This window comes from Lissotriton vulgaris, chromosome 7 (genome assembly GCF_964263255.1).
Source record: "Lissotriton vulgaris chromosome 7, aLisVul1.2, whole genome shotgun sequence".
NCBI lineage: Eukaryota > Metazoa > Chordata > Amphibia > Caudata > Salamandridae > Lissotriton > Lissotriton vulgaris.
The window spans coordinates 1,434,621,970-1,434,647,038 of record NC_141695.1 but is presented as its reverse complement, the minus strand read 5'-3'; the positions used below and the strand labels follow the sequence as shown (position 1 = coordinate 1,434,647,038).

Genomic DNA, 25,069 nt, shown 5'->3' with positions numbered 1-25,069 from the left:
ATCTGCAGCAGTTCCCTGGCAGGTACAAGGAAGCACAAAGGTCTCAGTCGGCGTCTGGCTACCCCAAAGGCTAGCCAACAGATGCCAGTGCACGAGAGTCAGGATGGCAGGAGTAGCACGACCTGGAAACAACTATCCAAGAGGCGGAGTGAGTGACTTGAAGGTGGGATTCATCTCTATTCATCCACAGGCCTATAGTATGGCGTTTTTAGCTACACAGTGTAGTACATACAGTCTTGTGAAAGCCCAGTGAAGAGGACCTCAGGGGATTCCTGTGAGAGGGGAATCCTGGTAAGAGAGGGGAATCCAGATGAGAGAAGGAAGTCAGAGGTTGCTTCACCAACGGGCAGCTGGAAGCACTGCAGCATCTGAGGAAGTCTCGTCAATAGTAACTATGATGTCATCAGTCTTTGGAGGATTGCTGTCCATGGAGCCAGTGAATCTTTGAAAATGTATCAGCCACAGACTTCACTATTGCTCCACATGCACCCTCACAGCAAGCATTGTATATACACTTCCACGCAGTGAGTTCAGGTTGGACAGGAGAGACAGTGCCCAGGTGAAGGGTGACAATTCGAACTGGTGAGCGAGAAATCCAGAGTTCATCTACACCGCTATTCGTGGCCAGGGCAGTCTGGTCAAAACGACAGAGGTGTGCCGTGATGCCTTCTGATCCCAGCTGCACCTGTCCACGTATTCTGTTCTGCCAGCAAATTGAATGGACTCAGTGGAGTTGTTGTTTAGTTCTGTCCTACAGGTTGGTCTTGTTGTCCCATTTTTTATAAAGGTTGGGAGGGATGTAGTGACCGGCTGGTCACGTTCTAGTGTTATTAATGAATGTGTTTCCACCAGCCACTCCTAGAGGGCTGGCTTCCACACTCACCCTACACCCATCCAACATAGGTGTCACAGGACTTGTGACCCTATCAATAAAAGGGGCGAGCGTACATGCCCGGTGCCAATTCCAGATACCATACCAGTGTGTCTTGTGTGATTACTTTATGTGCATGGGGGAGTAGGGCATAACCCTTTACACATAGGACCGTGTTCTGACTGGTTGAAAAGGTGGTCAATGCGGCCAATCAGCATAACCTTATATCCTTTACTAAACTACCCGCGAATCGTGCTGGTTTAGCTCACTGATATTCGTGGACCGCTATGGAACATGTTGTTCACGTTTTTTTCTCCAATCCGTGTAAGGCAGAATCTGCCCCTCCCCTTTCCGCCACCAAAAGGTGGATTCACCTCAAAGTACATAAGCTGAATATGGTGCACATTCAACACCTCTACTTTGTCTCCGACATCATTAAATACTGGAAGGAAACGGGACTGTAGAGACCTCAAGGAGCAGGGTGTAGAACAGATGAAGATGGTGGAATCATTCAGTCAACTGCAGCTAATTAACTACTACTACAATTTCAGGGGGGGTGCTTGAGGTGTTACACACCAACATTTACATACACACACAGACAATAAAGCACACACACACACTCTCCTACTCTGTTTTCCAAGTCCTACAAAAGATCGTTTTTACAAAATATGGTGTTTTCTCTCTTAGTACTCCTACAAATCCGCATGCCTCTCCATTTCCACTACCCCTTAGGCCCCTCTCATGAACCTTGCCTGGCCAATGTATTTTAACATTACATTCCAACCCGATTGTTGGAAAATCTGAAGCTCGTACCCTCCCAATCTTACTGACCAAGCTACGCCTCCATCTGAAAGGGACTGCAAGAGCATAGTTAATCCTCCTACTTCAAAGGCTCCATTTTTTCTAAGAGGAAGCACTGCAGAGTGAGATTACATCCTGGTGAGGACATCAGAACCAAACTTCTTAAGAGGCTATAATGAGATGAAACTGTTGCTGCAAACTCCCCATAGTATGACTGGCTGGTAGATCGTTCATACAGTATACACGGCAAACAGTCTAAGGGTTCCTAAATGATAATTAAAAGTTCCAAAATGAGACAGAGGCATGTAAATGAGCAAGATGGCAGTTCACACGGAGTGTTCCACCTCCCTCTGATTTAAAGCTTGTCAACAAGAACGCATCTCAGAGACCAAGATGATCATTCTGTAAAATACTTACAGTTTAATGTGAAAGGCGCTAATATGCACAGGCCTGAGAGATCCCTGCAGGGAGACTGAACAGTACTGAGAGGCTTTGCTCCTCCCCCGCTTTCCTTGAGTTTTAAAAGACACACAAATCATGGACGGAATGCAGAACAAATAAAACATTCAACCCCAGCCAACAGATCTGGGTTAAATCAGTCATTCTTTTACTCACTACGCCACCCCAGTTTAGACCCAGCCATATACAAATCAGTCTTGACCGTGCTCCTCCTGGGAACAGTCCAGCCAGAACTGCCAAGCCAGGACCTCCCTGAACCAAAAACAAGCATTTCGGGACCGGTTTCGGGGTATCACCCCTCATCAGCCAGGCTAGCTTGAATCCAGTGGCACAGTGAGCCCGGGACCCATGTCTGGTCATGCCGGACATGTTTAGTCCATCATTTGTGTGACTTTTGCTTTCTCGCCCTAAGTACGCCAGGTATGCTCATACGTGGGTCTCGTGCTCACTGTGCAACTGGATTCAAGCTAGCCTGGATGAGGGGTGATTCTACTCCAAAGGGGACCCCACCTACCAGGGCCTGCTTTTAATATAGGTGCCCACACAGGGCATCCACCCGTCACACAGCCCCAGCCGGCTCCCTGCATGATGAGAGAGCTGGCATTGTTGCCAGCCCGAGGGGGCAGCTGTTTTCTGCTTGCTTCCTCTGGGCAGGAGCAATATATGTTCCGTTTTCCTGCCTGCAGGAGTGCAGGCATTGGAAACAGAACAGAAGTCTGCTCCCAGCTAGCAGGAGCATGTTTAAATCTCCAGTCGGGTGGGAGCAGACTTGCAAGTTTGTTCCCGTTTGGACAGGCAACCTACTGTGTCCTGGGGGCTGGCCCCTGACCCACAGTAACTGAGCAAGCCCTGGTGGATGGGGACCCTGGGGACTTTAAAGGCTCAGGGAGGGGGGCCGCACACCCCCTCAATTTAAACCCATGTTGCCCCAGGAGATGGGGTCCCAGGGGTCTTCTAAAAGGGGGGGGGGGAGGGGCAGCAGTGGCAAGCCTCCCTTTTAATTAGCTTTACGGGCTCAGGGGATGTGGTCCCTGGGGGCTTTTGGAGGGGGGCCACGCACCTTTCCCCTACCTTTCCATTATAATTTTGACCCCAGGGAGATGGGGTCCACTGAGCCTTTTTTGGCTTGGGGTGGGGAGGCAGCACGCCCCCCCCCCCCTCCCTTTTTACTGCATTTTTACAGCATTCTGGCCGCAGGTGATGGGAAACCCGGGGTCATAAAGGGATCCAGAATGGAGGCTGCGCTCCCCGGGTGGGGAGGCAGCATGGCCCCCTCCCTTTTTATTGCATTTTTACAGCATTCTAGCCCCAGATGATGGGAACTCCGGGGCCATAAAAGGATCCGGAATGGAGGCTGCGCTCCCCCTCCTGACATTTCCAGCATCTGACCTGGGATTCGGTTCATCCCGCAGCGCCAGTTCTGCTTACCAAAAGTGGCCCACTAGGCACTCGCATTCCATGGTCACTGGGCATCAGTAAGGCTTGGGGAGAGGGCCAAGCAACCCCTCCCCAACTTACAATATATGTTGCTGTCCCCGGGACCCAGGCCCAGCTGTGGATGGGTATAAAACAGGCATGGGAGCTCATGTTTAAAAATAAAACAAATTGCCACAGATTTGCATATCCTCCATGGAATCATGGTTATATTAAGAAAAAAAAAAGTTTGGGGCCTCTGACGGGCTACTCTGGGACTACACCACCAGGACTATGGGGTAAGGCTATCCTTACCCTCCCTGATTATGTTGTTTTTTTATTTTAATTTTTTGTGTAGGACTCAAGGCTGAGCCCAGAGATAGCCACCACCATTTCCTGGTTGATGGGGTGGCAGCCCATCAGATCTCAGCTTGAGATCTGTCAGATCTGCGAAGGCTCCACATCCTAGATATACAAAGTGTTTGAGTATTAATGGTTAAAAAAAATCACTTTAGGATCTACACCAAATCACAAAAAAAGCAGTCTTTCTAAACAAAGATCTAGCTTTCTGCCAAATTTGGTGTAAATCCGTTCAGTGGTTTGGGCTGTAGCTGTATCTAAAGTTCCCATGGAAAAATGAAATAGGAGAACGCGTTTTGGGACCACCCACCTTTTCTTGCTCCCCCCAGAAACTTTCCATGTGCAAACTAGTAAAAAATTAGCACTTTCTTGAAAGTTTCGTGAGAATTTGTCAAAAGGCGCATAAGTTATTAGCAACACAAAAAAGGCATTTCCTATTGAAACACAATCTATATACATATATGTATTTATATATATGTATACATATATACCATTGAGGAAGGTGTTGTTCGCCGAAACGCGTCTGTCCCTTTATATCACGCTGTCTGCCAAATAAACTTACACCTTTTAAACTTCCCCGTTGAGTGCCTCCGACTTTACCCACATATATATATATATATTTTTTTACTAAAATGTAAACACAAATCTAATATGCCAACAAAAATATTTTGAAAATGAAATGAAAATGAAGTAATACAATTTCTAAATCCTAAATCCAGTCTTGAACATAAAATAAACTGAACAAAATGGTCAATTCATTTCCTGATACCTCCTGAGCAAAGCATGCAGCTGCCTAATCGAGGAGACATCGTCAGAAACCAGTGAGGGACACTGTGATGTGCAATAAGTTGGGGAAAAGAAAACATTTAAGGTGTTGACTTTTGTTAGAAAGAGTGCTTCATATAGTGACTTGCTGGCGTCAAGGACTGGACTTGTGCACAATATGCACATATTGTATAGTAGTCTTACCCCCTTCCAAAACAAAAACGCAATGCTAACATCGGTGGTGTGGATGTCAAACCCCATCATTGTAGAGGTCGCCATCTTTTAATAAGAGCATCACCCCAAACCCAGAGTTAATCTTGTGTTTTACTGCGTAACTTCACTGATGGAGTGAACACCACTTCCACAGTGGTCCCTCTTGGGACTGAACTACCAGATCTTCCCCAAAGTCAATGACAGCGGGGACGTATGATAAACAATAGGGAAAATCTCAAATTTAGGCGGGAAGGCTAAATTAAATATGCAGAGTCCAGGTGGCAAAAATAAATGAAACAAAAATAAGGGACAGGAGAAAGTGAGCATAGAGCAGGATGGCAGGAGACAAGCATGTTGGAAAAGAGAAATAGCAACGGGAGAAAGGGAACTGTGAAAGACAAGAGAAAGGGGAGAACCACAGAGGAATGGAGAGCAATGGTGGGAGGAAGAATGGGAATGAAAAGCAGAAAGAGACTGGCGGCAAAAGAAGCGAAAGATAGCAACAGGAGGCAGGGACTGGGTAACAGGAAGAGGGAGGGACCGGGTAACAGGAAGAGGGAGGGACTGGGTAAGAGAACAGGAGGGAGAGACTAGAGAAAAACACAATCAAAGGGATGGAGAAAACCAGAGGTAGGGTCTGGAGAACTAGAAGAGGAGGGCTGGAAAACAGGTTAAAAGAACAGGAGAACAACAACAGGAAGGGTTTAAGGGACAACAGGTAGGAGGGACTAGAACAAATAGAAGAATGGAACTCCAGAAGATCAAGAGGGAGGGATTAGTTATGAGTAGTCAGGGCCACTGGAGACACAAGCCAGGGGGAATGGAGAACAACCGGCAAATTCCAAACAAGTGATATTGTGTAAAGACAGGAGTAGTAAGAGGGAAAACGTTAATACACCTTGGCAGAAGAGGGGGTAGGCTTACAAGAAAGGGCAAGAGTAGAGAGAAGTAGGAATGCTAGCGAAGCAGGAATCAGATGCGGCACGAAAGAAAGATAAGATGAATGTGGAGAGAAGGGAACAGACATAAAAAGAGGCGAAGTGTGGGGAGAGAAAGCTGAGAAATGGGAATTTAGGAGAGAGGGCAGTGTGGGTAGGGTAGCAGAGAGGTGAGAACATAAGATGTTATGTAAGGAAGAGATGCGTGGAGGAAACAGGTGCCCAATCAAGAGACAAAATGAAGGCATGTGGCAAAGGAATGAGTGGGCATCACTGAACGAAAGTGTACACTAGATAGGGCACTGAGCGAAGGGAAGCGGGAGGGATTGCAGAAAGTAGGACACTGGAGGAGGTGAAAGAAAGGGCAATGAATGGGGACACCAATTGCTATTTTTGTGGAAGATTGATGTCTATTAAAAAAACTCAGAGACAAAGACAAAGTGCAGGGAGAAGGGCATGTGAGACAGAAGAGAGATGCATTGCACAGGAAAGGTAAGAGATTGTAGAGAGGAAATGGCGCACTCGTTAGAGTGGTTGGAGAAAAGCCAGTAAAGAAGGAAGAAGAGGACATGCACTGAAGAGAGGGAGGGAGGAGAAAGTACAGATTCAAAAACATCCGCATGAAGAGATACCAACCCTTTAGGATGTGCCGAACGATTTTGATGGAGCTGCCTCTCATATTCAGAATTTGATGCACTCGCTGTCGAATCTAGAGGGGGGGGGGGAGAAAGGAGACAGAGACAATGAGATCTGCACACGCACACACAACACCCCTTACAACAGCACGGCTCTTCCATTAACAGCCAGCCTGTGACCGCTTCACTGCCCTCGTGACACTGGCACACTTTGGCTTGGAACTCATTAAACCCCCATTACATTGGTGCATAAAACCTTTTCTAATGTTCCCACAAAGAACACACAGAATGCAGAGGGCCTAAAAATAGCATGGCACACAGGGTAAAATATTTAAGAGATTTACATAACTGTTTTACTCAGCAAGACGGCGAAATAAGTAATGGATGTGAAGAGCCTGCAGGAGCATTTGGCTCTTTGAGCATTGTAAAGCCGCCCCCACCTCCCACACACACCTGCACACAGCTAGAATAAGAACTTGGTTTTGTTTTTATATTTTTGAATGCGATGCTGGGGAAAAAGGGAGATTCACTAAGAGAAAATGAGAAAGTCTTGATACAATAACATTGGTGCAAGCTATATCGTGCACGGTTTTAGAAAAAAAGGGATCTGTCTAGGAGAAAGTCCAAGTTATATCATGTCTGTCTGCAGACATCTCCTTAGGCGGTGGAACTTCAGATACCAACAGACGTGCAATCAGGGGCCTTTTCGAGAACGACTATAGGACTAACCGCTCCATCCATACCTAATCTCCCTTTGGGATATCTGGAAAGATGATCTTCAAGGTGATGTGATGCAAACTTACATGACATGTAATTCACTGGGCGCTGTCTGCTAGGACTCCTGACAGAAAGGTAGGTAAAAAGACATACCTCACAAATTGTTGGGTTCAGTATAGTGTGAAAAACAGTCTTAATAGACTAACAGAGGCACCTACGTAGTGCTTAAGCTTGGTTTGGTGGGCCTACAAACTAATACAAAGGTGGACGGTCTATCTGACAGCTTGGGCTCCACTGGTTCTAAGAGAAGGGAAAGTGAGCAGCAGGCCCACAAGACTCATGGTTGCTGTGGGAGTACTACGACATTCAACTGTATTATAAGGCTGACGGTTGGTGCACCTTACCTATCTAATAAAAGACCATTTTTGAGCACGAGCACTAGAGCATTTTCTCTCGCGCGCAGGATGGCCAATGATGAAGCACGGCACCCAGGGGGTGTATGAGGCCATACATGTTCTGGGACACAAATAATCCTGAATTGAGTAAACTGTCTGGCTCCTACAGTTAAGAGCCATATCTGCTGTGACATGTTTGTGTTTTGGAGTTTGTAATCTTAATAAGGTGTCAGAAATAATGATTACCATCATACAGTTTGGCCAACAAATTGAGCTATTCAGAATGAAGTTCAGAGATCTACTGTATACTATACTGGAAACTCCCACCTGTCTTGCACATAGTGCTGATGGACTATCTTTGATAAACAGACCCAGAAAAGATATTCTGAACTCAGGCGAATTGTGGGTTTGGTGTTGTGCCCCAGGACACAGCCTGGGAATGTGGCAATTCAAAGACACCAACAGTTGAGGAGTACTATTGAATTATGGAATGGCGTATAGCTGCAGAAAACAATCTACTACAGCTGCAGATGCAACGAAGTAATAGACAAGAATCTGGGAACTCTAGGTTGATCATTATGGTATTTATTAAAGAATGTGGATGTTTTTGATTTGATACCTAGAGTCCAAGATTTGAGACGGGTGGGTATGTTTAATGCTTATACAGTTTGAATGGTGGAAAAGGGAGGATTGTTGGATTTGAGATGTTCAGGAATGGATAAGTTATGATATATATAGAATTCAATAAAAAAAAGAAACAATCATCCCACACTATGAGAACTATCAGCATTAAAATTGCAGGAATTATGACAGGCAAATCATAATTTTACTAGTCTGAATCACAGCACTCCACCCCGAAGAGTAGATGGTATATGGAGAGAAGGGTTTCTCACATACTCTTCGTTATGCTCCTGGGAACCCATGAAGAAACGGCCAGCTGCCAATGGGGGTTGAGATGCCTTCTAGGCTGAGTGTACTAATTGTACATGTGGCCTAGCAGTACACAGAAACACAGAGGCCCTCTCCCGGTTCAATATATGTATGCCTGATGCCTTCTGACCTAATCTAAGGTTCCGATGGCACTGTGATGAAGTATGTGGGAAGCTGGCAATATCAGGGGTCCGAGACTGATTAAGATTTCTGGCACTGTGTTAAGATAGTCATTATCTATTTAACTTGTGTCTATTAAGGGTTTATAATTAGAGGGGTGTTCATATGGATTGAGCCATATGCTCTCCCCTAGTGTGTTATTAACTCAACTTAATTGTTTGACTCCAGTGAAAAGGATGGCACTTTTGCATAAACAGAAGGATACATGTGGTCCTTGGCCAACGGAGTCAGCCAGAAGTTACTGTCTATATTAAAAGAACAACATGCGAACAGTCCGTATCACCGATTCTTTGTCATCCCTTCTGAGTCACATCCAAGATTTAGGAACTCGATTTTAATTACCTGAGCCATGCTATCAAGATACAATTTTATTTGCCGTTTTTGAATACTGCTCATATCAACTTACAGCTGTCAAAAGATTTTGAAACAAATGAGTCACGTAGTGTGATTGACAACAGCAGGATATTGCCAGTTGTCACTGGTATTTTTGACATTAACGAGGGTGAAAATTAGTCAAGAAATTGCGTTTGGAGTATCTAGAGTATGGCCGCATGCACACTTGAAATACAAAAGTATATTGCCATTTTAAGGAGATTTCCAGAGGTGTGCAGTTGAATGACAGGTTTGACCAAAGAACCACTCTGAACTTGCCTTGAAAAAGTCCCAGGTATGTGTACCAACAGAGGGAAAAACACGTGGACTGTACACTAGGCGATAATGACTGGAGCAACTCGACAAGAATAAAGAAGCATTATTCCTCACTACTGTATGTGAACTTTCTTATTAGCTTCTGATATATAAAGTGCATCGTATCCTAAATGGTACTATGTAAATTTACATTTATGAATGCAGGCATTTCCAAATCTTTGCAAACACTACTAACCGACCAGTGGGCTAGGGAGCTTGCCCACAGCACAGAAATGAGTGAGCACACCAAGAAACATATTTGTCTCACTAACTAGGTCACTTAGAAGAACTCTAAGGTCAAGGGGCTCCTTCTTCAATAGCACATATGCACCAATTAAAGGTATTTGGCCTGTAACCTAGTAGGGTAAATCCATAAGGCCATATTGCCTGCCCCAGACATCCATCACAAATTCAACTGCATAGCCAGATTGTATAGTGTCTGTTCTCAAGGGAGTTATCAAGAACACATGACAAAGAATGTAGTGGATTTAGGGGATTCAAATCCTTAATTAGATATTCTCTTTGTTGGCAAACTGAGAACTTTGTCAATATTATGAAGAAAAATGGCTGAAATGTTTGGTCCTGGATTTATTCTAGTAAGTGCCAAAAGAAAGGCCAATCATAGCAAATGAGTTTTTTGATGTGTACCCCAGCTGTACAAAATGGAATCCTAACTGGTGGAAATACTCAGAATGTGCAATGTCTTGTGTCTTACTTGGGGGATGCCGGCATTGCTGATCTCGGCCATGATGTTGCAAATGAGCTGCAGAACAAAGAGTCCAGCATCGAGCCTTCGTAAGTAGAACTCGTCTTCTATGTCGTCAGTGAGGATCTCGCCGCGCTTCACCATGTCCTAAAGGAAGGGAAATGGAAGGTGTGATGAGAACCCTGACAATTAAGAAATCTTTTCTGTCACAATGGGGCATGCACAAGGAAGGAAGAACATACTTGAAGTTAGGAAATGGGCAGGGACACAAGACCTGAAACTGGGAATCTTACATTGAAGCATGGCCAGAGGAGTGCAAGGCGCTAGACAGTAGCCCACATACTACTACTGCAGAGAAACTGTATGTTGTGTTATTAATTTGCCTTCCTCTACAGAGAAATCTCAATCAAAAAATAAAGGACACGTTTTCCAGTATTACAAGTTATCTGCTGCTAAACATGACCTACATCAGTCCACTGGCGAGCGGAACCAGACAAATTAATGATGATACAATCATTGATAACCCACACGGTTACCTACACCAAAGGTGCTCCATGCCAGGTTACCTACACTTCACTCTTCGTTGCACAGATATTACATAACTCGCAAATGTTCTCATCAAAAAAGTATTTGTGACCCGATCAATTAAAGAAAACTCCCACTAGACAAAAATGGGAGTATTTTGAGCACTGCGACAATCGGACCTCTTGCTTTAAATAACACCATTATAAAATCTTGCCATTTCCGGTCTGGACAAATAATCCTGGCTGTTGCTCAGACATGGCATGGAGCACCTTCGGTGTTCAGCATTATTTAATGCAGAATGTTGGTTGCTGATTACTACTGACACACAGCTCCACTGATGAGGTATATAGCTTGATTTTTAAACAGCAACACATCTTCCACCATCGGACCACCGTTCTGTCATGGGCCTCCAAAAACCTCCTCCATCACAGGCAGCATTTTATTTGCTTCCATGAGTTCCCACGGATACTGAAAGAAAGGGGCCTTTGCTCAAAGTAATGGCAGGTCCTTGGTTTAATGTTCATGACCAGACCCTCACCAACCACATTATGTCCTTGGACCACACTATGCAAATGGCCTACTACAATCACTAAATGCAAATCCGTCAACCACTACAAGAGCATTCTTGTTTCTCCCATTAATGGCGTATACCCGCTTTATGTATGGGCCCTTTTGGAGAGATTCCCCCATCAGTTACGTAAAATAGCGGCAAGTCCTTGCCTCGTCTATGAAAACAATAAATATTTTTCACAATAAAGGCAGAGCCTCTCTGGTTAAAGGCAGGCCTTCCTCACTCCTGGTCAGGGTGTTCATCCGACCTATTCGTAGGTACTTTGCTAAGCCTAGAAGAGCAAAACACCCTCACGCCTTAAAGCCTGGACATTCTCAATTTCTTCTGAGCGTAAGATTTTGAACTAATATTGATTCTGACAGACCAGAAAATGAAGTCCTTTCTGCAAGAGGAAACAGAAAACTATAATTTTCTCTGGGTATTAAGTATAGGGTAATAATGTTGCCAAGGTGCCAATTCAATGAGCATTGAAGGGAACTATAAATGATTTCTATTTCTCAAATGGCGTAAAATGTCATTTATAATTGGAAATGGATTAGAGGCAAATATAACTTTCTCGCGTGTATGGTTTGTGGTGAATTGCAGAGAAAGAGAAGGGGAGACTCAAACCCTCTAAAGTAAATACAATGAGGGCTGTGTGCAATCATCTTGAAAGGTTAACATGGGAACGGGGGGCAAAAGGAAGGCTTTCACGCTGCAAAGACACCGGAGGCTTGAGAACTAAGGAGACGGGGCAGGTGTATGACAATCAACTTTGGGGCGAGCCCTGCCCTGCAGTGGGGGGTAGGGGAGTGTAGAAAGGAAAGTCCAGAGGGACGGTTCCTGTTACAAGGAGGATAACTGAAACTTCTCAAAATACTTCACAAGTGCGTTTGAAAAAAACTTTTACAGATATACTTACTTGGCAAAATGTGCTTTTTGCAAATAAGCCATAAGGATAATCATTTTTTTCTCAAAATGTGTTGTGCAATACATAACTCCCCCTCCCCCACAATTATTTTCCCAAGGGCATGAATAACTCTTGGCCTGAACAGTTTGAATATCACTGGTCTGTGGTAAAACGCAGATTCTCTGCTTAAGATTTGCTATTGTTGAAAAAATAAGGACAAAAACAAATGGGCACTGGCAATGCCAATGGATCTGTTGTAATGTGCTGCACCCTGCACTCGCACAGGCACACTTCTCCCTGCAGGCACGTGTACTTACACAAGCACACCACAGCAGGGACAAAGCCCACCGCTCACCCCGGACTCACAAATGCACATTGCTCTCCGTGAATTCACAAAGGCACAAATCATTCTATTCACTGACTGTCACGCCTCTACCTACACTCACACAGGTACAACTCTCTCCCTGCACAGTTATGTGAGAGTTTGAGGGTCAGGGTTTGAAAAGGGGCAGTGTATGGCTTCTCCGGACTCCTTTCAAATTTTCACCCTGAGACAACTGCATTTCAAGGCATTAAACATACTTGAGCATTACAGATGAAATGGGCATGCAGCGGATTTACCCGGTGTCAAGTGAGCTGATGGCGACTGCCTCTAAAATTTGACTTTCCGCTGATGATGTCTGCCACATTACGGGACAATGAATTAAATAATCGTGAAACATTGCTGTATTGAGAGAACAAAAATAGCCTTGAGAAAGCCCTGGCCCTACTCGCCACACAGGGCGAAACACGTGTCGGCTGTTCAGCCTTGCTGCTTAAGAAAATTTGCACGATGAAAATCTGACAAATGAGTGAAAATGGATGAAACCTGATGAAAAAAATCAATAAAAATAACTTTGTTCACTCAAGCTAATCTGTACTTTGCTATCTTTCACAATCAAGCAAAATACACCAAATGATGGGAGTGAACTGAAATATTGGGAAAGGAGGAACACATGCTCGCAACCTTTTCTTTACAGATGAAACAGGCGCATCAGCTACTGCTATCTCCTGCCGTCTATAGGAGCCAGTCAGCCAGTCATTGTTATATAGTCAGTTTGCGAGTGTTGGCCCTGCTGTGACTCTGCCCATCGGAGCCAGGAATGATCGCTTGATGGCCGCTCCCTTAATAATAGATTCTCTCCTAACTCTCGGCCAGACCAGCAAGGACTCAGCATGTGCGAGACGCAACTTGCATCTCCGCACAATCCCCACCGGAATCGACAGAAAGAGCTACATTCGAAGCGCACCGCTTATAAAACGTGGGTGAAGTTAAACTACGACTGTAAAAATGGTGTACTTTTAACTCAATACCTGAAATACTGTGATGATTCCGTTCTTTAAAATTCTTCTTGAGGGTGTAAATCACCCCAATTAAGTTTTTTTGGGGTGGGTTATATTCAACCAGGACACTGATGACCTGAGGAAGTAATATTCTAAAAAGGTAATCTTATTTTGTACTACAAAAGCAAGGGAGATACAGGCAATACATAAACCGAATATAAACAAATGTATGTGTCAAAAGTTGACTTTTATTTAGTCGCATGATTAGATTATGTCTATGGTGTTATAACCAATCATTTTTTTCAGTCCAGTCCCAAGTCTGACTCGGGGACAGGTGATCACACTGGTGACAAGAGAGGCAGGGATGGTGACAGGAGAGGTGGTGAAATGAGACAGACCGTAACTGGCAAGCACCTTTTCATAGTCACTGTTGGGCCCACTGTAAATTAGCCACAAAGCATACACCAATATAAAATTAGGGTAAAAATTGAGAGGTGCATTGCTATTCTGTCAGTAGTAGCTGAAGGGTGGATGCTGGGGTAAAGCTACATAATATGGTTTAACCAAGACTGCCGTGAAGCCAACAGACAAATAACAGAAAAAATTACACTTTGGGGGAAGAAAACCACTGGACAATAAGTAACCATCCAAAGGTTTGATGGAAGATGCAGTGTGATTCTGGACATCTGGACATCTGGACAGCATTCAATTAGTGAAAGAGTCTTGGTTTGTCTTTTTCAGAGAGAAAGTTGACTTACTATGATCTTCTGGTAAATTACAAATATGCCCTAAATCATCCGAGCGGCAACGAGTTATGGATAGACTATGCTCCCTGTATACAGTGGGTACACATTGGCTTCAGTGTTGACTTGCCAATCAACAGCAAAATCATTGATTGTCAAAGAAAGTATTCAAGTATGGATCACTGCATGAGTGACTGATTTCAGCCCTATGTTGCATGTGTCTCATCCAGTGCTTGCATTTAAATCACATCTTTTGAACTGGAGGGTTTTACCTAGAACAACCCTGGTGAATTGATGCACACAGACCTTACACTAGTCCCATAAACCATGATCGGTTGACACGCGGTGAGTCGCTTGAAGGCTTTGCATTCAGATCCTGGGGTATTGAGAGCTAGTACTTTCTATCAATAACTTTTGAGAAATTCTCTCTTACTGCTAAATTTAACAAAAGTGACCCTTTTCACCTTTGGGCCATGCAATCTACTGAGAGTGCAGACACTGTCTGAATTTCCTTTTTTACTCGATAAATATTAATTAACTATTTCGAAAACAGAACAAATCTTGGCGCTTTCCTACTAAATGAGGTGGCATTACAGATCCTCATCTTAGCCGCAAGCACCATCCAATACTCGTGGACCGCTCTGGGTACAGAATGCGGGGCGCTAAATGCGGAGGCGCTGGCCCTTCCCAGGAGGAGCACAGTTTTAACTCATGTGGAATAAACTGAAATGCTGAACCACCCCTTACTGTTTTATGGAAATTGCTTCCATTTGTTCTGGCGGAGCAGTGCGCATTGCAGTGTTTACAAAAAGAGCTTGGGATTTGCAGACTCTGACGATTTGGGAGAAAAGGAACACCTAATGCCAACATTCTCCTGAGAAAAGGCACACAGAGTGAGCAAGTCCACACACTGACATTTGTAAATGTTTGTGCAGAAGATACTGGGGAACAAACTGTTCCAAGACTCGCTCCCCTTAGGTCAGGCGGCATTTATTTTGGCCAAATGTTGCAAAGTGATATCCGCAGAAAGTCACAATAACTACAAAGGGCCTCATCTACATTCTATTACCAAATGTGTTTCTCAGCCAGCCTATGTGGTTGTAAGACCGAGGTAAAACTACCTCATGATAGAATGACAGAGGCTCATCAGAGCACCCTATCGCCCTGGAACTGCCAGCACGGGTCATGTGAAGAGATCACCGTCAAGTGGACGCTGTGTTGTGTTGGCAGGCAACATACTAGAAAGGCACAATCTAAAAAAAAAAGGAAATTCAAGAAACTAATTATTTCGGGACAAAAGCATGACAATGCCCTTCATGGGAACAGGAGCACATTTGCTACTACTTAAGGTTTTGAGTACTTCTACTTAAAGCAAAGAAAAGGAAAAAAACGAGCAACTTTTTCAGCCATTCACATGCCCGTCCTCATTTAGTAAGAAGTCCAAGTACCTCTCGCAGTGAACATTTTATATGTATTTGAGAAAGTGAATAATGCCAATATCTGGGATGCGATCTTTATTAAGGTATTCACCCCACAAAATGGGGCAAAATGGATGTGCCAAAATGTAGCGGACCAATTCCTTTAGGTGGGCGGTCCAATGGCGCAACGATAGTCACCAGAAACCATCCAAAGCGATCTTTGCTTACCATTACAGATGTACAACTTCACAGGTGGACGGGCTTCGTCATCGTGGTTGGAGTGGAACTACTTTGTCCGTTTGTCCCTCGAGAGTTCTGTCGCTGACAGCCTTCAAATGAGCTCACTCCAACAAGTCAACCATTTCAATACTTGCTGATGCTAACGCTGCTGGGTGGTTTTGGCCGCTTTCCAATAAAAGGGGGTTCTAAAATGTTGGTGTCGGTGACCGACAAGTATTCAATACCCTAGTAATGGTGGAGGTGGGGTCTCAAATGCTTTCCATCACTCATGATGAATATACTGCCAGGGGTAATCCACTGTCTGCAGCTTAATTTATAGATTTACCAAAAGAAGTTGCTTGTAGTTCAGGTTAAAATTTACTTTAAAAAGCGGCAGACCGTTTGCAAAGGTTTACAGCTCCGTTGCCATATACTATAGTCAAGTGTTAAACTGGAACTAATGAGTTAAAATGTCTGCCCAGGCAGTATTAATGCGTGCTAAAATGAGAAGTACTATTACAGAATGTGCATTACACCTACAGAATGTACATTGCACCTTATAATTTGCGTTTCTAGGTCAACCATTTAACATCATTTTATATTCCATTGCTACAAAATTGCATTGATCTCAGCTACAGAGCGATTGAGCAAGATTCACTTACACTGGGAGGGGATGTACGCATGTCATTGACAATTCAATTATTGGAGTCTATACTAATTGTTTAACAAAACATTGACAGAGACATCACATAGGTAAATGAACACTTGCTCACTAGGAGAAGGACTTAAAATTTCAAACTTACTGAATGAAGGCAACTAAATCTCTACAGGACAGGACTTTCTTTCAAAAAGACCCGGCAGGACATGAACTTGAGATCTGCAGATCAAATGCACTATTAATACATTCCTCCATCTATTGCACTCCTATTCTAGGCTATGAACTAGAATGGCCCCTGAGGCAATCAGAAGCCGTTACTCTTAAAGTTTCCAATATCGAACAAAGTAAAGTACGCTGTCAACGTTTCCAACAAATTCATGTTTCCCTCAGACTTCTGAGGCTCACCAGATGCAGTATATACCGTCATGCAGCTGGTCACCTCCTCCCGCTCTACCGCCTTCCTTCACAGCCATCAAGGTGAACACATCTAAAGAGTCGTCTGAATGCCAGTACCAATCTGCCAGCCTGTTTTTGCTGAGAAGCCTCTGGCTGATGGGAGAAGACAGCTCTGAGATGGGATCCTGGGGTTGCAGAATGAGCTCCAACGGCTCTAATGAGGCAGGATTGACAAGCTTGACTGATCGCAGGTGACACACAAAGAAACACAGATCACAAACTGCTGTGGAGCTGGTGTCAACCACACATGACAAGTATATACCTGTTAACGTATGGATGGGAGGGTGCACCAGTTTACAGTATTCTAAAACAATTCCCTAAATTAGACACTGGCCCATCAAGGTCAAGCACTATCAACGTAAATGACTAAAGTGTACAGCAATGAGACAAAGTATGTTTAAGATATTAGGGAACTAGGCTAAAAAATCAACATTCTTGTAAAAAACAAGCAAGCAAAGTCACTTTCTAGAACCTTTCAATGAAAACCCTAATTTTCTGACCTAGTACTTCTTTATATATATGGTTCAGTTGAAGGGAAATTGCCGCAACGTGTCGTCCATTATCTGCACATTTTTGAACAAACAATGGATGTCATTTAATAAATAAAAATTAAACAGATTCTCTGACCAACGTCCTATTGTTGTGGCGCGTCTCCTTTAAATGAAGGATTCTTGTGGCGCAAAAAAGGAATAGAGAATACATCTCCTAAACATCTCCACTGGGTGAGTTGGGAGTTGTCCGAGAAGCAACAGTGTACTACTCCTTGTGTGTTGTGGGTGGAATGAGGACTGAAAACCCAGAATCCTCATTCTAATGCCCCCATTGTGTGCAATTAGCCATCGCACCCCAACTTCGGAAAGTGATCAACACCTCCTTCGAGACAGCCACATTCCCGGAAAGCTGGAAGCTCGCCGAGATCAACGCCCTCCTCAAAAAACCCAAGGCGGACCCCAAGGACCTCAAGAACTTCCGACCCATCTCCCATCTCCCGTTCCCGGCGAAGGTCATCGAGAAAATCGTCAATACACAACTGACCCGACACCGCGAAGACAACAACACCCTGGACCCAATCCCAGTCCTGATTCCGAAGAGACCACAGCACCGAGACAGCCCTCATCGCCGCCACAGACGACATAAGGGCCCACCTGGACAACGGCGAAACATCGGCCCTCATCCTCCTGGACCTATCAGCCTTGGACAGTCTGCCACCGCACACTAAAGACACGCCTATAAGAAGCCAGAATCCAAGAGCGTCCGTCTCCCCCCCTTCCGCTCCAAAGCCACCGACATCATCTGCGGCATACCACAGGGCTCTTCCCTCAGCCAGACATTGTTCAACATCTACATAGCCCCCCTCGCCCACGTTGCCCACCAGCACGATCTCAACATTATCTCCTACGCCGACGACACCCAGCTAATCCTCTCCCTCACCAGGGACCCACACACTGCCAAAACCAACCTCCACGAGGGAATGAAGCCTGTCGCAGATTGGATGAGGAACAGCAGACTGAAGCTGAACTCGGACAAGATGGAGGTCCTCATCCTCGGCTCCACCCTATTAGCTTGGGACGACTCCTGGTGGCCGACACGCTTGGAACAGCACCGACACCCACAGACCACGCATGCAACCTGGGTTTCATCCTCAACTCCACCCTCTCCATGTCGAAGCAGATCAACGCCGCCACCTCCTCCTGCTACAACACCCTCAGCATGCTCCGCAGGATCTACAAGTGGATCCCCACCGAAACAAGAAGAACAGTGACCCAGGCCCTCGTCAGCAGCAGGCTAGACTACGGCAACGCACTCTAAGCAGGTATCCGAGCCAAACACCTACGACGACTGAAACGCATTAAAAACGTCTCCGCCCGGCTGATCCTCAACGTCCCTCGCCGCAGCCACATCACCCCCCACCTGAGAGACCTACACTGGCTCCCCGTCGAAAAGAGGATCACCTTCAAACTGCTCACCCACGCACACAAAGCCCTCCAAAACACCGGACCAGCTTATTTCAACGGCCGACTCAGGTTCTACACCCCCACCCGCCAGTTCCGCTCCGCCAGCCTCGCCCTCGCCTCTGTCCCCGCATCCAACAAACGACCGCCGGCGGAAGATCCTTCTCCTTCCTTGCCGCCAAGACCTGGAACACCCTCCCCACCCACCTGCGGCAGACCTAGGAACTGCTCACCTTCAGAAGAATCCTCAAGACCGGACTCTTCGAGCAGTAGCAGCACCCTCCTCCCCCCAGTGCCTTGAGACCCTCACGGGTAAGTAGTGCGCCCTATAAATGTATTGATTGATTGATTGATTGCAATATGCAAGTAGTGATAAATCTAAGAAGGTAATTACAACTCGATTTTTTCCTGTACTGTAGTGCCTAGAAATCCATGGGTCAAATTGGGGCTGGACATAACCGGTCCTTTTGAGTTACTGCACTCCAAGGAGAGATAAGTTTCAACTTTGGTCGATTACACGTGCAAATGGGTTGTGACGAGTGAGAGATGTGGGGGCATGTACAAAGCGCACTGTGAGGACCGGCTCGTTCCTCATAGAGTGGATTAAACTTGTCAACACTAACTTTATGAGGACCGGTGAGTCAGGCGAAGTGGTCCCCATAGTGTGTTTATGTACTTTTGAACGAGTGTATCAAAAAACTAAAAGTGCAGTTATATTTGCCTAGTTCCGCTTTATAACCTACCCTACTATCAAAGCTCACGTGGAGTTAGAATAGTAAATACACACTTAATTGGAGGAGGAGGAGGGGAGTGTGTGGTGAGATAATATACAACCATGACTGTTGTACTAGAATTCCTGGAGGAGAAGTTTGCACATGAAGGTGTCCCGAGCGTTAGTGCTGATAGAAGAGCGCAGCTCACATCTGATATGAGGAAGGAATTTTTGTGAGCGATGAGCATTGAGAACCATAGAACTATTTTGTGCACATTGAAAGACATTGGTTGTTTGAAACAGCCGGTCAGTCTTTCAATAATGTGCTGCCAACATGGCAGGTGCAAATCTGCAGCTGGGCGCCTTTTACTGTAATAGGACACACTGACCTGGTCTGCACTAGATGCATCCAGGTAAAGGTATAATATATTATGGGTCCAGGTGTCAAGCCTTTGCATGAACAATTAATATCGATTGTGGGTGGTCTGTAAGGGTATTCTTCAACCAAGTGGTGCCTTTAATATAGTGTCTCTCATCCTTACTGACCTAAGGTGGACTAGATACCATACCTATACTTAAATCAAATCCTCTTTTTGAAGATAAAAGCAAATGTCTCTAATATCAGGCCCACTAGCTCGTATCCACTCTTCAGAGATCTCTCACCGATGGACGGAAACAGAGTTCAGGTGGTATTTCGATGACTGCTGCCTAGGCAAGAAATGCAGAATGAGTGTGGGCACCCTCCTCCTAATTGTACACTTCCTACATGACTAGTGATAAAAGTAAAGCAGCTTATGCAGCAATAACCACAGAAAAAAGGAAACTGTAAGAAACAACTAGAGTACAAAAACAAATGCTGGGCCAGAACTTTGCAAGGATCCATTGCACTAGAGAATCACACTGAAGTTTACGCTGGTTCAACTTGGGAATTGGAGAGGGAATGCAAAAAAACGTGGCCTGATGCGTCTTCATATAGAGCCAGCACTAGCCACACAATTTTCGGTCTTAAAAAGCTTTAAACAGCAGTTTCCAGTCTCACCACTAGCCGGTATAGGGTACTGCTTGAAAATATAAGATTGCCAGGAAGTAAAAGTAATAAAAAACAAACAATTATACAAGTGTAATCACAATCCTTAAATGTTACAATATCAATGTTTTGTGGGTGCAACAATAACACTACGTAATGAAATCAGAAATTGCCTCAAAACGGCTGCTGGTAGGTGTCCCCTTTTGTAGCATTAATTAAATCACCACATTAGGTTAATGGAGGCCATTTTAAGTCCATGCTTTACTTTATGCTCACCAAGTTCAGCGTTCAATGTAGCAATTTTGAAATAAATAGGGGTACAACCAGGGCAAAACCTTTTAAGCCCTTGTCTAGCACTTGCAGTAGTCCATGGTAGCAGGTAAATTAAAATTCTCCATGGTAGCAGTAGATTAAAATTCAAGCAATGAAGTACTATCTAAACTCACTTTGTAAAAACAGTTACAAAAACATCTGTGTCAGATTTTAAAACAAACTTTCACTGAATATATTAAAGGTATTTTTGACTAAGTGAACACAAACAAGTATAGTTGTGCCATTATATTTTAGTCTAAGGTCCAAGCTGAGACATAGGATTAGAAACGCAAGTGAGTAGTGTACAGTATGTGTAAGAACACAGATGAACCACACAAATATGCTACTGCTCTGCTTTTTATTAGAAATATTTAGCAACTGATATTATTTTGCAACTGAGTCTTTATTGATCCATCTGAAAAAAGTGGTGTTTGTCAAGCATGGGCCTATGACATAGTGCCATAAGTATTTCAGTTGTTTAGCTAGCCTGTTAACTTTACACAGACTATAGAGCCCAGCTTGAATGGATCAACCTAAGAACCCTTCTGCTGACCCAAGGAAAAAAGCATCCTTTTGCTTTAAAGAGCTCTCACACACCAGTGATAGGCTTTGGTGGCTTGCTTGATTATAGAGTTCCTTCCTATTACGTTACAGAAAGGGGCCTGCTACACTGTGTGTGATGCACGGAAGCGCTTAGTTGGAAAATGAATAGGGTAGTGAGTGGGGGTAAGGTTACTCTTTAAAGATACCTGCCTGGTAGGGACAAGGCCCACCAACATCTTTGAACAAGAGGAACCAATGGAGAAATTGAACTAATTAATTACACCCTCAGTTTGTATTAGCTTGAAGCATCTAGAATGTCTGCAGCTCAGTAGGCAACATGGCTGATTTTAGATCATTGATTTCCCCCTTTCCCTGGATTCACGTTCATAACACAAAGATCCACTGTCTGTAGGGCGGTTTAAATGCAGCATCAACAGACCTTCATCTTCTGAGGCCTTCACAGCAACCGTGAGCCGATGCTTGGAAAAATCTCAAAATCAAAACAAATATTACATCTTGAACTCTAAAACTCACGGTGACAATTTAATACTTTGTAGAAATGGTTTAATGAGTTTACTTTTGGCATTTTCCTAACTCTGACTGCACTCAATTTGGAGACAGATCACAAAAGCAAGAACATCAAGACCCACACTACTCTGAGAAGCCTGACCTTTTTACAATTCCATATGATAAAACCATTAGCAAGCATACCCTCCTCCAACTCCTCGTCTGCCTACTCTCCACTCTCTCTTCTCCACTGAAATGTTTTCCCTTTGTTTTTTTTTCCCTGGCTTACATGTGCTTTCTAAGAGCAACGACTAAAGTTGCGATATTTTAACACTCAATAGAAAGCAATAAAATAAGTATCCCAATGAATTAGTATCCAATTCATTGCCTTGATATATGGACTCCAACCCATAATCCCATTTTCCACATCTGTTTTCCTCCTTTTTATTCAAGTACAGGAAGGTACCAGCAATGGTTAGACTAATCACTGTGAACTCAAGTTCTCTAATTAACATTTCAAATAAGACGGTTAAGAGAAAGAATGACAAGATGCTTCCATCTAAATCAAGAGACAAACGTGGGACAAAAAACAAAGGCTGATTGAAAGGTGCAAGAAGCCTTAAACAGGAGCAAGACTAAAATCAAAATCACTTGATGCATTATTAGAAAGAAGGCAAGTCATACATGTTTTTCTCCTTCGATCTTCTTGTCTGCAACATGCATGGCATCTAGGTACTTAAAATGCAGCTCCATTAGCCGGTCAACCTGAGAGGAAAGAAATCCAGAAATATGTGAGTACATTTAAAGGGCAACACTCTGATGGCATACTCCTTTCATACCCATATCATTACCAACCTGTATGCACGTATAGATGCCTATGTATTCCTACAGCACAAGCCTAGCTGGGGAGCACCAGATTTCTTACTCGACATTAATGGGAAGTGTTGCGAGATAATACAAAACTAGGTACAATGAATGCAGATATACACATTTGAATCACACAGCTGAATTACGTTTCAGATATTTGGAATTACGTTACATTTCACAATTTTACAACTGCATTACATTTCATACATACTAACAATTTTAGGCACACACTGAATAAATAATTTGACCAGAAATACACTTTTTCAGCCAAGTGTCTGCGATGATATTATAACTCAAGTACATAGGTTCAAACATTAGCAACTTAGCCAGAAGACTACATTTCCTACAATCAGACAAAGATCATCATCAGAGACAAGTACTGCCCTACTTGGGAAAAGCTAAACCACAAGGGCATTCAGGAACTGCTCGCTGTCCCAATGAACAGAGCTGCAGGAGGTGTTAAGGTTTCCCTATTTGGAAAATTCAAAGTGTGAGGCTTTTCCATCGCTCTGGGCTGGCCAAAAGCAAAGCATTTGGTCTCCTTGGAAAGGTTACCTGGCTGGAGGTTCCAACCTAAGAACCTATTCCAAAGGGCGATAATACACTATATTAACAGAAGTATTCAGTCCGGTTAGGATAGAAGGTGCATAATGGGTTAGATGTCATGAATACTGGCCAATCAGAAGCTAGCAAAACTTGGATTAAAAGCCCTTCCTTTAATTGAGAATGGCAGGGGGGGGGGGGGGGGGGGGGGGGGACACAGGTACATTTCACTGAATGCAAATTTTGTTCAAAGAAGTTAGTCTCACCACAACAGGTAGAAAAAGAGACATGACAGTGCGAGAGAATATAAATGGATCCTATGTCTCAAGAATGTGAAGGGACATTGCAGGTATTTCTAGCAAGATGAGGGTTTTCTATTCTTTTCTAAGCCTACAGAGGTGCCACAATTGCCATTTCGGAACTCCATTGGGTCCCCTTGTTGGCCAGCACAGTCTTCAAAACCAGCTGCATCATTTACAAAGCCACCACCACAGCACCCTAGCTTATCTTGTAGACAAGCCTACCGTCTTTGTTGGCTCTCAGCACACCCACAGCCAGGAGACTGTCCGACTGTAAACTAAGAGATACAAAAAAACAGAGAAAGCAATGCAGCGGACCTTTTCCATTAATGCACCCGGGATCTGGAACAACATCCCAGTAGCCATCAGGACCACTGCTATTCTGCTTCAATTTAGCAAAGAGTTGAAGACTCGCCTCTTTAAAGAGCAATATATCACAGTGCATTAACCGCCCACAACCCAGCTACCTCCCCCTATAACTAGTTTACTTTATGTTCGTCTTTGACCATGTACAGCCCTCTGCTGCCTTTCGGCTAGGTTGACGCTATAGAAATATCATATACACAAAAACATACATATGTTGTGTTCAGTTCAGATTCAATACAAGTAATGGTTTTTCCGACTTCTGTTGGTGAGGTGTACCTAAAGCAATGTTACAACTGTACATGAGAGTCACTGCACTGTTTTGTGCTTATTGGCAAATGGCTAGCTCAGATTTTCTTTTCCATACTGGCTAGCAGTTGAGACTTTGCTCCCTCTTCTGTTCCATAAGTAGATTATGAAAATTATTATTTGTTATGTGTTTAGATGAAGTCCTAGATTAAACTTTTACTGCTATGCATAGACTAGTAAGTTCCTTATCTTTGGTAATGCTTTTTTCTGGTGGCTACTCTAATCACAGATTCCACACCTTGTGAATCTCCTATGGCTCCAGAAAAAATCTGGAAACCCTTACAACAGTTACTACGTGCCATCAGTCTGTTTCGCAACTCCATCCATTCTCCTGGCGGGAAGACATGGAGCCACTTATAGGTGCCACCCCGGGTCGATGCCAGCTTATTAATTGGTTATTCCTGCACAATAAGACAAGGAGTATGACTAACTGATTAAGTAACACTGACAGTGTGCAAATTTATGTTGCAACTTTATTCATTCCCAATTGTCCAGTCAACAGAACAGCAAGGAGAGTGGGCAATTGGGAACTTTGCTGTTAGGGAGAATATCCACCCCAAAGAGTGTCACGGAAGGTATATGAATAAATTATTTTGTAATCTGTAAAGCGTGAGACAGTCACAAAAGGCAAGATGGTAACGTATGGTGTTACCTCGCATGCCTTTAAAACGCATCCGTTACTACACGGTTACCATTACCACGCAGGATTCTACCCCGCATATGCTTTACCACGCATGCCTTTACAACAGATTTCATTGTAAGG

At 44.0% G+C, this 25,069-nt stretch overlaps 1 protein-coding gene across 1 annotated transcript in view; it reads right to left on the bottom strand.

Moving 5' to 3' along the window:
* The window catches only part of CTNNBL1 (catenin beta like 1), a 507,405-nt gene that overhangs the window by 19,274 nt on the left and 463,062 nt on the right, over positions 1-25,069 (bottom strand). Inside the window, exons 13-15 of the mRNA XM_086932233.1 lie at positions 22,610-22,690; positions 10,080-10,217; positions 6,457-6,529 (exon numbers count right to left, since the gene is read on the bottom strand). Coding sequence (XP_086788359.1) covers positions 6,457-6,529; positions 10,080-10,217; positions 22,610-22,690 — 292 coding nt within the window. The remainder of the gene's footprint in view (positions 1-6,456; positions 6,530-10,079; positions 10,218-22,609; positions 22,691-25,069) is intronic.